Source organism: Myotis davidii, unplaced genomic scaffold (genome assembly GCF_000327345.1).
Source record: "Myotis davidii unplaced genomic scaffold, ASM32734v1 scaffold1703, whole genome shotgun sequence".
In the NCBI taxonomy this organism is placed as follows: domain Eukaryota; kingdom Metazoa; phylum Chordata; class Mammalia; order Chiroptera; family Vespertilionidae; genus Myotis; species Myotis davidii.
Window position 1 is genome coordinate 961,143 of NW_006293780.1, and position 13,748 is coordinate 974,890.

General features: G+C 46.3%; 1 protein-coding gene across 1 annotated transcript in view; it reads right to left on the minus strand.

Annotated features, from left to right (window-relative positions):
* DDX24 (DEAD-box helicase 24) overlaps nucleotides 1–13,748 on the minus strand; it is a 15,886-nt gene that overhangs the window by 1,735 nt on the left and 403 nt on the right. Inside the window, exons 2-8 of the mRNA XM_015566458.1 lie at nucleotides 12,452–13,171; nucleotides 8,484–8,969; nucleotides 7,147–7,300; nucleotides 6,349–6,864; nucleotides 3,596–3,671; nucleotides 1,413–1,644; nucleotides 984–1,035 (exon numbers count right to left, since the gene is read on the minus strand). Coding sequence (XP_015421944.1) covers nucleotides 984–1,035; nucleotides 1,413–1,644; nucleotides 3,596–3,671; nucleotides 6,349–6,864; nucleotides 7,147–7,300; nucleotides 8,484–8,969; nucleotides 12,452–13,166 — 2,231 coding nt within the window. The 5' untranslated portion in view covers nucleotides 13,167–13,171. The remainder of the gene's footprint in view (nucleotides 1–983; nucleotides 1,036–1,412; nucleotides 1,645–3,595; nucleotides 3,672–6,348; nucleotides 6,865–7,146; nucleotides 7,301–8,483; nucleotides 8,970–12,451; nucleotides 13,172–13,748) is intronic.

The following is a 13,748-nucleotide window of genomic DNA, read 5'->3' on the forward strand; positions in this document are numbered from 1 at the left end:
GGTATGTGTGACACGTGGCACACATAGGAAATTACAAGGGCCAGCATCCGAACAACCCTGAACTGCCCCTCTTGGAGCCTCCTCAGGCGGACTGCCAGCTACAGGTGTCCAAAGGACACCCTAACCTGACCTGGTAACATCCAGTTAAGGGAATGGGGCAGCACTCAAACATGGGCAGACTGGCCACATGTGGGTGGTAATGGAAGGCCCCAGACAAAGAAGACAGTCCCCAGGCACCACAGCTGCTTCCACAGCTGAGCTGAGACCCTGAAACACCCCAACAGCCCGGAGTTAGGGCCCAGCTCTCAACCGCAGTGAAACAAACTCACAGACTACCTTCCCTCTCTTTCAAGCTGTCCTTTGAGAAAAGCATTTCAAGTCTCCCTCTCATGGGTGCTGTGGTCAGACTGCAGTGACAGCAGAAGACGGAGAGATCTTGCGTGTGACGGAAAGGAGCCACGAAAAGTCAGGGTGGCTCATAGTCCCCCTTACTCAAGGTTATCCTCTGCGCCTCCACCTTTCCCTCTACATCTCCACCTTTCCACCTGCGTCTCCATCGTTCCATCTGCGTCTCCCATTAGACTTCCCCACATGGCTAACATGCCGTTTGCGCCAAAGGAGCCAACTGCTCTGCTCCCTCAGTTCCTGGAATTTCATCTCTTCACATCTCTATCTTTAGGACGCTTGGAGAAAACCTCATCTCCTACCAATTCGACCACGTGCCCACTGATACCACAGTGCTCCATTTGTCCTGAATTTTAGCACTTGGTCGGCTTCACAAGCCAGTGGAACTCCACAGAGAATGCACCTGCTTTGCTGTTTGATGTACTCTGGCCCATAGTAAGCAGTACCCACTCAGGGAACGCCTGCTAAGTTAAAATAAAACCCCAAAGGTAGGAATTACTGGCATCTGCTTCAGGACTGTGACGAAGCCTGAGTGTCTGCCTCAGCAAGCCACGCTGACCTCCCTTCCCTGCAGCCACCTCGGGATGTCCAGGCAGCAGGGCTCACTGCATCCAGAGGAGGTAGTGGAGGCTTCAGAGACAGACAGTGAAGGTTCATTTGTGGCCACTCGGTCTTTCGCCCTTATGCCAGGCACAGTGCCTCATTCCTTTTTTTTTTTTAAAGAGAGAGGCAAAGACAGAAACATCAATGTGAGAGGAACACATCAATTGGTTGCCTCCTGCAAGAGCCCTGACTGGGTCAGGGCCAGGGAGGACCCTGCAACCGAGGTACATCCAGGGCGGACCCTGCAACCGAGGTACATGCCATTGACCAGGATCAAACCCGGAACCCTTCAGTCGCAGCTCTATCCACTGAGCCAAACTGGCTAGAGCCTCGTTCCATTTTTTTTAATGAATCCCTTTGTTTAGCTCTTGGAAGAAGCATTACTTAGTTTCCAAGGGTTATACTTCCAAGGTGAGGGAGCATGACCCTCCCCCCTTCACTTTTTACCTTGACTGCATCCATGTACTTTGTCTCCACAGGGAACAATGGGATGTCCTCATCTTTCTTGAGGGTTTTGTAAATCTTCTTAAAATTGATCACATCCTCAGGCCCAATCAGCATCAGGCTGAGGCCTTCGTTGGTGGCACGAGCAGTTCGACCACTTCGGTGGACATAAATTTCCGAGGTGCGAGGGACCTGCCAAGGGAGGAACTGGGAGGTCACTATGTGGCCAGCACCAAGCACTGCTCCTCCCCTCAGGACCAGCAGCCCAATGCTGGAGCCTCCTCCCTCTCAGCCAGGCAGCTAGACACCTCTCCAGCACCGTGGACTGATCCAGCCCTTCCCAGCCCCACATTCAAACTGTCCCCAGGTTTACTCCCCGTTCCCTGTGCGGGCTCTGCCCTCCCATGCCCCTGCCCTGGTCAGGCCGTCAGACTATCAAGTGGGAAATGGCAGTCACTCTTCACTTTCCTTTCTCAACATTCCCATCTCTTCTCACTCAGCTAACTGCCCACTTCCCTGTGTTCTTTCCTCCTTCCTTTCCTACCTCTACGTGCTCACATCCTTTCTACCTTTACATGCCAAGCATCTTTTAGAAAGCACTTTCCAACCTCCCAAACTAGAAGCTACCTCTCCCTCCCATTATATATCTATATATACATACATACATATGTGTATGTGTATATATATGTAAAACGGCATATCGGGACAACGCTCCAACCAACTGGGCTGCCCAGCCAGGGCTCTCTCCCATTATATTTTGAAATTTTCTAATATCTTCTGCCTTAAATTATGGCTGCAGTCACTTCATCTCTAGTGGATCTGCTACTTCTTAGGGGCTAAAACTGTATAATGTTCACCAGATACCTTTTACAAAAACCGACCCAGCCTCTTCCCCAAAAAGAAGATTTGCTGAATTGAACTGGCTCCCTAAATTTGTTTTTTAAAGCATGAGGGACTAAAAAGGAGAAATGATGCCAGAATAGCTATCTTTTATTTGAGCGCTTTCCCTGTGCTGGGTGCTTCATCAGCATTAGCTCATTTAATTTTAGTAATAACTCTATGGAGTAAGTAGCATTTAGTCCCAGTTTATAAACAATGACATTGAAACCAGAGATGCTAAGTAACATGCCCAAAAGTAACCAACTATGAGGCAGCCAACACACATCAAACCGCGATATTCACTAGGGGTATACACAAATATTAACATCAGTATCAAGAGCTGCTAAAATTTAAGTGCTTATGCTGTGCTACATGGTTTTCTAAGCTCTTCACATGTAATAACTTATTTTACCTTAAGAACTTAAGAATTAGATACTATAACTGCCACTTAACAAATGCAAAAACTGCATACAAAGAGACTAAACAGCTTGCTCAAGCTGGGATTTAAGCTCAAGCAGGTCTTAACTTTCACACCTTTCTACTTCTCTACACCAGAGGTTCTCAATCTGTGGGTCACCAACCTGTGGGTCACGACCCCTTTGGGGGTTGAATGATCCTTTCACAGGGGTCGCCTAAAACCATCGGAAAACACATATATAATTGCATATTGTTTTTGTGACTAATCACTATGCTTTCATTATGTTCAATCTGTAACAATGAAAATACATTGTGCATATCAGATATTTACATTACAATTCATAACAGTAGCAAAATTACAGTTATGAAGTAGTAACGAAAATAATTTTATGGTTGGAGGTCACCACAGCACGAGGAACTGTATTAAAGGGAAGAGGCATTAGGAAGGTTGAGAATCACTGCTCTACACCAAAGTAACCACTCTATATGCTGAACTGATTATCCCCACCTCGTGGAAGAAACTAAGACTTGAACCGAGCAATCTCATGTAGCTTGTCCACATAAAAGAGAGGGGGAAACTAAGACTTGAACCCGGCAATCTCATGTAGCTTGTCCACGTAAAAGAGAGGGGCTCTTTGTATCAGACAAAGCCAAGAGGTTTGCGAATAAAGCTCACCACAGTGTTCCCACAGTGGCAACAGCTGGTTGTTCACTAGGTACCAGTGGTATTCTCTGTGGCATGAGGCCTTGGGACCAACAATTCCTCCTCCCTCTCCCTCTCTCCCAACCTCTGCTTTAAAAATTCCCCATTGGATACTGGGAACTCCAAGTTCCCTGATGCCCCTACCTGGTAATGGATGACATGCTGGACTTTAGGAATATCCAGGCCCCGAGCTGCTACATCTGTTGCCAGGAGAACACAACTGTGGTAGAAAAAGGAAGCTCATTAATGATACCTAATAGCTACCACTAATCAAATTCTTACCACCTGCTGAGTACTCCAAGCACTATAAACCCTTACAAACACCCTTTGAGATGTTATGTACGTACCTCCTTTTCACAGATTCAGAAACTTAGGCTCAGAGAGATTAACTTCCCGAGGTACATACATGGCTGTAATCAACAAGCCACACTCTGCAATACTGAAGACCACCTCAAGTGACTTCCATGCAGCCACACATATTCCAGGTCGGTGACCTCATCCCCTATCACCCTCCCACTTTCCTCCCTCCAGTCACACAGATGTCCTTACTCTTCCTCAAACATGCCAAACATGCGCTTACTGTCAAGCCTTTGCACTTGCTATAACTAAGGTCCTAAAAGGTCTTCCTCAGATACATTTCCTTACTTCTGCTCTGCTCAAACCTCACCTTATCGGAGAAGCCTCCCTGGCCACACACTCACACAGTCTGAACAACTCCCCGCACAACTTGACTGTTTAGCACTTAGTACCACCTGACAAACCATATACTTACTTTTCTTCTTTTATTTATATACTTACTTTTCAACTTATTATTTCCTTCCACTGTAATGTAAACTCCAGGAGACTGCATTGTTCACTGTGCTATTACCAGCCCCTAGAACAGCACCTGGTTCATAGTAAGCACTTGATAATATGTGTGGAGTGATGTTTCTTAATATCTGCACAGTTCGAGGAAAGTCGAAAACACTTGAGGTCTTAAAAACAAGATTCTGGGCCCTTCAGGGTCCAAACTCCCTGTATCTCTGAGGTAGGGATGAGGAATATGATGCAAATTAAAGGCTGTCAAACATTAAACCATTGCTCTAAGTCAGTGATGGCAAACCTTTTGAGTTTGGCGTGTCAGCATTTTGAAAAACCCAAACTTATCTCTGGTGCCATGTCACATATAGAAATTTTTTGATATTTGCAACCATAGTAATACAAAGACTTATATTTTTGATATTTATTTTATATATTTAAATGCCATTTAACAAAGAAAAATCAACCAAAAAAATGAGCTCGAGTGTCACCTCTGACATGCGTGTCATAGGTTCACCATCACTGCTCTAAGTCAAGGTCAACAAACTCTTTCTATAAAAGGCCAGGTAGTAAATTATTTTTGGTTTTGTGGGTGATAGTCTCTGTTGAAACTACTCAACTCTGCTGTTATGGTGCAAAAGCAGGCACAGAGAAACATGAATAAGCCTTGCTGTGTTCCAATAAAAAGTTACTAATAAAAACAGGCAGCCCTGGCCAGTGTGGCTCAGTGGTTGAGTAATGACCTATGAACCAGGAGGTGACCAGTTCAATTCCTGGTCAAGGCACATGCCTGGGTTGTGGGCTTGATCCCCAGTAGGGGGCGTGTAGGAGGCAGCCAATCAATGATTCTCTCTCATCAATGTTTCTATCTCTCTCTCCCTCTCCCTTTCTCTCTGAAATCAATAAAAATACATATATTTTTTAAAAAGCAATGAAAACATATTTTAAAAAGTTAAAATAAAAACTGGCAGTGAGCCCTAACTGGATAGCTCAGTTGGTTAGAGCATTGTCCCCATATTCCAAGGTTGTGAGTTCAATACCCGGTCAGGTCACATAAAAGAATCAAGCAATGAATACATAAATGAATGCATAAAAACATGAAACAACAAATTGATATTTCTCTCTCTCTCTAAGAAAATCAATTAAAAAAACAAAGCAAAAAAGCAGGCAGTGAGCCAGATTTGGCCTGTGGGCCAGTTTGCCAACTCCTGATCCAGTAAAGCAGTAACTCTACCTACCAACATTCAAAGGGAGTTAAACCAGACACTTGTTCTAGAAACTAATCGCCCTGTAACCTGACAAAAAACACTGTGGGCAAATGCCAATTCAGAGTCAGCCTCAACCGGCCCAGGCCCTCAGCTTGATACCTCACCCTGCTGCCTGAGCATCCGTCTGGCCCTGAAGCAGATGGTCAATGACAACATAACATGTAAGGCACGGCATGAGCTCTGGGGGCTGACAGGCTGGTCGGAGGCCCCGCTCTGTCGGGCTGAGAAACCTCGGGCAAGCTAACCAGCTTTTCTAGCCCTTACTGTTTCTCACCTATAAAATGAGAGTAATGATAACAAATGATAGTAAAGCTAACGTTTAGCAAGTATATACTACATGCCAGGCATTGTTCTAAACACTTTATATGCATAAATCCACTTAATCTTAACAGCCCTCTGAGATGGCTTCTATTATTACACTAATTATGAGAAAACTGAAACAGAATTTGACCAGCTAGAAGGGTACAGCCAGGATTCGATCTCAGGCCATCTGTTCCAATCTGTTCTCTTACCATCAGTCTATTCTGCTTCTTCTCAAGAACGTTAGAAGTGAATGAATATAGTAATCTATCTAAAATGCATCATAGTACTTACTCTATTCTTATGGTAGGTACTACTGTCACCACTGTTCATTACTAAGGAAGTTTCTGTTGGGCATTACCAGCAACCCAATGTACTAGACAGGGTAAGCCTGCCTCACACTGTTCAAAACAAGAGCACTTTATACTGATAAGGCCCCATAACAGAAGGTAGCTTCCCACCATCTCCCCACCATCCTGCAACCTTGACCCAATGGCTAGAGGCCGGGCTCTGGGGACAGGCCTGACTTACTCTTCCAGGCGAGCAAACTGCTCCAGGTTTCTGAGCCTCTGCTTCTGGTGCATGCAGGCGTGGAGCGTCAGCGGCATGATGTCTAAGACTTTGAGGAGCCCAGAGAGGCGTTTGATGCAGGAGATACTGTTGGCAAACACTAAGGTGCGGCCTGGATACTGCATCAGGAAGTAGTACAGATATAAGTCTTTCTCATCATTCTCACAATGGATCTTGGTCTCGGTCAGTGTCTCCACTGTGGCCTCATTTCTAGTGAGGTCAATGACCTTGGGCTTGCCCCTCATGCCAATCTTCTGCATGAGGATGTCCAATTTGGCAGTTTTGTCAATTTTCTTGGTATGTTTCTTGTGAAGGACTCGAGCAGGAGCTTGATGTACCAGGGTCAGTGTGGCAGAAAAAACAAGTGTCTGTCTCTTTGGGTTGTATTGGGAATCACTGAGCATCTCCAGCAGCTGTGAGAGCTCAGCGAAGTGGCCTTTCTCAACCATCCGGTCAGCCTCATCGATCACCAGGCACCTGCAGATCCAGACAGCCCCACATTCGCTGGTTAATAGCGGGTAAGAGGAATCATCTAGAACATCCTACCACCACCCCCCCCTCAAAACACACACACACACACACACACACACACCGTGAGGGCCTCAACTAATCTCCCTCATGCATGTTTGGTTTTCTGAAGGCCAAGGTTAACTGGTACCACATCAGGACACTTTATGACAGAGAGAAGGCACTGCACACACTACCAAGTCACCCCAGGCCCACTTCAGAACAGGGGGTGAGGGAGCTCCTGTCTCTCACCTGAGCTGCCGAAGGTTGCTCAAATGAGGGTGCTTTTCTTTAACGAGCTCCCACAGTCGGCCCGGAGTGGCGATCACAATCTCAGGCTGGCGGTGCAGCATTCTCTGCTGTTTCTGCGTGGACATCCCACCAACCAAAATAGCCGTTTTAATTCCTATGGTACATAAACATAAGGGACACCGTTATTCAGTCTAGTTGCTTTTCTTCCACAGCTGACACAGGCACCCCAGATTAGCAGAGGCAGTTACCAGCACAGCTCCTCTCTGCAGGGGGTGCTGAAAGAGCTGGTAGGGCCTAACTGCTGGTGCCACTCCTAGAGGACTTTCTAAGTCTGGGATCTGGACCTTGCCTACTTCCCCAACCTCCTTCCTTTCTACTCCCTTCTCTCCAACCACAACAGCTCCAGAAAAACTGAGCTATGCTGCACCACAACTGGGAATAATGTTACCTGTGGCTGTGACACACCTCCCCTGGGAAGCCTGCCCATTCCCTCAATTAGAATTCATCTGAATCTCCTCCAGTGCCTAGTATTCTCTCCTCCCTCGTGGAGGACTTCTCAAGGTATCCAGTGTGAAAGAAAACACACAGAAGCATGCAGTCAAAGCGCTTGGCAAAGTACCTCACATGCAGTGAGAGTTGGTAAGTAACTGTTGCTTTTACTATAAAATACACACTCCCACTGTGCAGTTCTCCCCAAAAGGAATTCCATGAGAGAATTAAGTTCTAATGCCATAAGGCAGAGGTCGGCAAAGTTTTCCCTAAAGAGGCAATCATAAACATTTTTGGCTTCATGGGCTAAATGATCTGGCACAACTACTGCCCAGCCAGTATGGCTCAGAGATTGAGCATTGACCCATGAACTAAGAGGTCATGGGTTCGATTTCCAGTCAGGGCACATGCCCAGGTTGTGGGCTCAATCCCCAGTAGGGGGCATGCAGGAGGCAGGTGATCTATGTTTCTCTCTCATCAATGTTTCTATCCCTCTCCCTTCTCTCTCTATAAAAAATATTAAAAGTGCTTTTAAAATAAAAACTACTAACTCTACTTCACTCTGCCTTGGTGTGCTGAACTTTATTTACAAAATCAGGTAGTTTGTCAAATCCTGCCCTAAGTATCCACTATATCCAACAAATTAATTTCCTGTGCATCTAGAATGGCATTAGCTATGTGTCTTTCTTAGGACAACTGAGAAAGTGGCACTCAATTTTCTGTAGAGCATAATTCTCTGGCAGATGAGAAGTTTCCCTGGAGGGCAATAGCCACAGCTCGCTCACCTCTGCCATGCCAGCACCTAGGACCCTCTCAGGAAACACTTACTACATGGAACTAAACCTCACCTGTGAACTTGGCCACAGCATCGATGTGCTGTTTGACCTGGACAGCTAGCTCTCGGGTGGGAGTCAGAACCAGCCCAAGTAGAGGACGCTTTGGATGTGATTTACAGGTGACGGATTTGACATCGAACTCCTGTTGTAGTGTTCCAGTCTGTTCATCAAGCTTTTCCTCTTTGTCCTCATCCTGTTTGGGGATGGACTTCTCCCTGATTAGGGAAGAAGGTCCTTCGCCAGCATCATCATCCCAGAAGGGCAGCACCTGGTCTGAGATGGCAGCTCCAGTCTCACTGGGCTGCGCTTCACCCTCTATCCCCATCTCATCACACATGGATCCAGACTCAGTTCCAGCCTTACTTGGTGACCCAGCCTCAGCTCCAGTCTCACCAGGTGGCGCTGCTGTGTTACTCAGAGCTGGGGTAGGCTTCTTCACCTGCCACTGCAGCACTGAATGAATCATTGGAATGGCAAAGGCCAGCGTTTTCCCACTGCCTTAGAAGTAAAACAAGCAAACAAAACAAGCAAAAACAGTGTAAATCAACAGATGCACATATTTTTGTCTGAGGTTCTTTCTTTACACAGAATAAGGAACCCTTGAAATAGCAAAGTACCAGCCAGACCAACCCAACACCCCGCCCCCCCAGCCCCCCCGCCCGCATAGGCTCCCCTACAGCACTGCACCTATAATTAGGAGCCGGAGGAAAACTGGCAAACTGACATTGAAATACGTCACCAATGATGAACTAAGGACAAATGTCCAAGCAATGAAACCCTAAAGAGATGGGCAAATTGTATGTGTGTGTTTTGTTGTTGTTGTTGCTAAGGAACACATGGGGGGGGGTGGGGGAGAAATGGACATCTGTAATAGTTCTTTCCCAAAACCTTTCTTTGTTGGGGAAGGAGAAAGTAAGAAAATCTTCGTTTTTGAGAAAATTTTAAATTGGCATACTTTGGTCTATGCTTAGACAAGAATGAATGGCCTCTGAATGTATATGGAGTCGCAATTCCTATCATGTGGGTGGTCAAAACAACCAAAACACCTGGAGTTGAGAACTTAAAGTAGTTCCAAAGTCATAAAGCCCAAGCAGAAACAAGTACATGAGCTCTGGACAAAGAAACCTTTATCACAGCCTCAAGAACACCCCCAAATAATTTTCAGAGGAAAACAAACAGCTCTCAGTATTAAAAACGCACAAAGAACGAGGTGCTATAGAAGAAACAAGAAGAATAAAAGAGCAAAAAACAGACCCACAAAACTTCAGAGAAGAAAAACAGCACTTTCCAGCAGAACCAATGAAAGCTAGAAGACAGTGTAACAATATTTGTATTTGAAGATCTGAAAAAATAACTGAGAATCTAAAACTCTACACTCAGCAAAAATTTCTTTCAAAGCAAATACAAGATAAAGACTTTAGGCATACAGAAGTTGAAACAATTTATCATCAGTAGAGCTAAACTAAAAAAAAAATATTAAAAGAAGTCTTTCATGCAGAAGAAAATCTGGATCAACAAAAGGAATGATGAGCACCAGAAATGGTAACATGAATCAATATAAAAGATGCCTTTTTTCTTATTTAAACTTCTCTTAAAAATAACTGACCATCTAAAGCAAAAACAACATAAATGTATTTGGGGATTCCTAACGCATTATAAAGCAGAAAATGAAAAGCACAAAGAAGAGGAAAAATGGAAATATAAGAGGCTGCCTGGGGATGAAAAGGAGGGAGGCCAGGGAAGGAGATTACAAAGGGGTCCAAAGCATCTTGTGGGGTGGTGGGTATATTCATTATCTACATGGGCAACAGTTGTCCACTGCCCCAAGCTTTTTGGATCTTGGACCTGCAGATTCACAACATTCCATGCGATGGCCTGATAGGAGCTGAGGTAGAACTCCCAATGTCAGGCTTTAGCCACAGTGGCTCACAGAACCTTGCCTACCTGCCTTCCAGAAACCCATTTCCACGCCTCTGCACACAGCAAAGCAGTGTTGCCAAATGCGTAATAGCACAAAGATCCAGCCTAGAAATCAGGCACCACAGATTTCAGCTGTGCAGGTTTAGGGACTCTGTCTATCCTCTGTGGTGCCAACTTTCCACATCAGTAAGGTGGGAACAATGGAACTTACCTCAGGGTGGTTGTGAGAGCTTAACACAGGGCAAGACACATTTTAAATGCTGAGTAAATGTTCTAACTCATTATTACCTTCATTCCCCTCGCTCTTCCATCTACTACTGTTCTACAGGAACTCATCCCAAGTTTCCTGACCACTTTCAGAAGGCACTAAATGTCTACATGGTCTAGTCCTATCCGTACCATAGAGTACTCACTAAGGCTACTGAGCACTTAAAATGTGGTTACTCTAAATTGAGATGTGCTGCAAGTGCAAAATACACAGATTTTTAAAAGTTTGTATAAAAAGGAATGCAAAGTAGCTCATTAACAATTCTACATATATTACATACCGAAATGTTTTTTTATAAAATTGGTTAAATATATTAAAATTAATTTCACCTCTTCTTTTTTAGATTTTTAACATGGCTCCTTGGAAACTTGAAATTATATATGTGGCTCACATTTTATTTACGTGTGTGTGTAATAAAAAAAAGGGTGATATGCTAATTAGACCGGATGTCCTTCTGGACAACCTACGGGACAAAGCCGGGGCTTCAGGTCCAAAGCAAGCCGCCACAGTGGCGAGGGCTGAACCCCTGGCACGAATTTCGTGCTCAGGCCTAGAGGCAATTGAGAAGCATGGATTCTGAGGCAACAAATATTTGCTAAGCAGCCTATAGAATACTAGGCCCGGCAAAGAAGTGAGGACACAAAGGTGTCTCTAACAGTGATGCTCCCAACTAGAGAACACCAAGGAAGGAAAGAAAGAAACCCACAAAGCAGGCAGTCTGGCTGCAATAGAGGGGACACAGGAGACAGAGCCAAGTATCCCAGATCCAATACTTACTGCTCCTGAGCCCTTGGAAAGAAAGCCCTACTTCATCCTCTCTGAACCTGTGTTCTCATATATACTAGAGGTCTGATGCACGAAATTTGTGCAAGGGGCATATATACAGGAGGCCCAATGCATTAATTTCGTGCAAGAGGCTCGGCCCCCGCCACCACGGCTTTCTCTGGAAGGTCTTCCAGAAGGACGTCCGCTCTAATTAGCGTATTATGCTTTTATTATTATAGATTGAGTGTGTGTGTGTGTGTGTGTGTGTAGAGGGTGTCCCCAAAAGAATATATTCACACTTTAATAGCTGATAGTTCAATTCTGAAACACACACACAACCAATGGCCTAGTTGGACTAAGAGTCCCAGGCAGTATAAGCTCTTCCCCCCACTCAGTAATTTAGTCCACCCAGGAAAAGTCAACCTGTCATTGCTTCAGAAGGTCATAGGTGACTTGGGGAATGCGGGAACTTTAAACAATGCCTAGTCCCAACAGGCATCTCATGCCAAATCTGCCTACAAAATCCACCTAATAAACATCCACCACACTCAGATCCTTCCGGCGACAATAAACCACCAACTCCCAAAGCAGCACTTTTTATCTTTGGACAATTGAGAACCAGACACTTCTTCCTTTCAGGGATGAAGATCCACCTCTCCAGAGAGCTGATCCTAGCCCTACTCTACTCCTCTGAGCCACTTAGAAAAGGCTCAAGAACAGGAAAAAACTACCACTTGCACATCACTTACAATGACTTCAATTTTACTTTACTGTGGCATTTACATTTCACCCACACACAAAAGAAACAGGCTGCTGTTGTCCCCGTTTTATAATGGGCATATACTGCTCAGGAGATCAGGCGACGTGCCGAGGGTACTGATCAGGAACAGGCAGAGTACGACTCCGAGCTGGCGGACTTCTAAACACCTTCACTAACAGTGCTTTCATGGTTCTGTTCCCAACACCCCCTCCCTCCCAGCCACCCAGCCTTGGCAGCCAACGGCTCCGTCCAGATGAGATGCCCTACCTGTCTCGGCTGCCCCGAGGATGTCCAGTTTGTCGCGGATGGCAGGAGCCAAGGTCAGAGCTTGGATTGGCGTGGGCGCAGAGAAGCCGAGAGCGCTGAGTGCGCGGAGAACTGGCCTGGGTACAAACAGATCCTTCCAAGCGGACACATCTGCCTTCTGGTCACGCACTTCAGGCAGCCATGTCTTGGCTTTTTTGGGCACTTGTGGAGTAGCTCCCTGGGAAGGCTCCGATTTTCTTTTCTCTTTCTTTTTCTTCTTTTTTGGAACAGTCAGGGCCGGGCCTCCTGGTGCCATCTCCCCTCCCACTGGCTCAGGACGGACTGTGCCATCTCCCTGGGGCTCTGGCTCGGCCTCTTTGACCTCACACTCTGTCTGGGCACTGGTTCCTTCAGACTCCACATCTTTGCTCTTCTTCAACTTCATCTTCTTCTGTGCAGAGCTACATTCTCCTTCCTCCTCGCCTTCTGGGACAGCGTGGGCCTTTCTCTTCTTGGGCTCTCCCTTTGAGAAGAGACTGGAGGGATCCTTGGCAGGGGAGACCAGCCGGTAATCCGTCAGTTCCTCAAAGCATACCAGGTCATCCATCTGCCCATCTGCAAACATGTTTGGGTCAATCTTCACCTGCTTCCATTTTCCCACAACCTTGATTCCCTTCCTCTGAAACTTGCCATGGCTTGGTGACTTTGGCCTTGAGTTTGTGTCCTTCAACTTCATGGTGGCTGAAAGAGAGAGAGAAAGGTTCCATTACGTTGGCAGCTGAGAAGCATGCTTCTGAGGCAACAAACATTTTCTAAGCAGCCGACAGAATGCCAGGCCCTGGGTGAGGACGCAGAGGTGTCTCCAACATCGACGCTCCCAGCCAGAGGACCCCACAGAAGGAAGGAAATGCACCCACGACGGAGGCAGCCTGGCTGCCACGGAGGGGGAGCCAAGTACTCGACCCAGTACTTACTGCTCGTGAGCCTGGAAAGAAAGCCCTGCTCAATCTTCTCCCAACCTGTGCTCTCACCTTTTTACAAGGAAGAAGGGCCTAATCATGTTCAAGTCACAAAATGGAGGACGAAGCCAGCCACACCCAAGCCATTTTGAAGGCAGAATAAAATGGTGGGTTTTTTCAGGGGGGGGACGGAGGGGGAGACAGCTGAAGGGGGTGGCTTCAATAAAAATGCACAGCTTTGCCCTGCTCAGTGGATAGCGCATTGGCTGCGGACTGAAGGGTCCCGGATTCGATTCCCGGTCAAGGGCACAGGCCCGGGTTGTGGGCTCCATCCCCAGGAGGGGGCGTGCGGGAGGCGG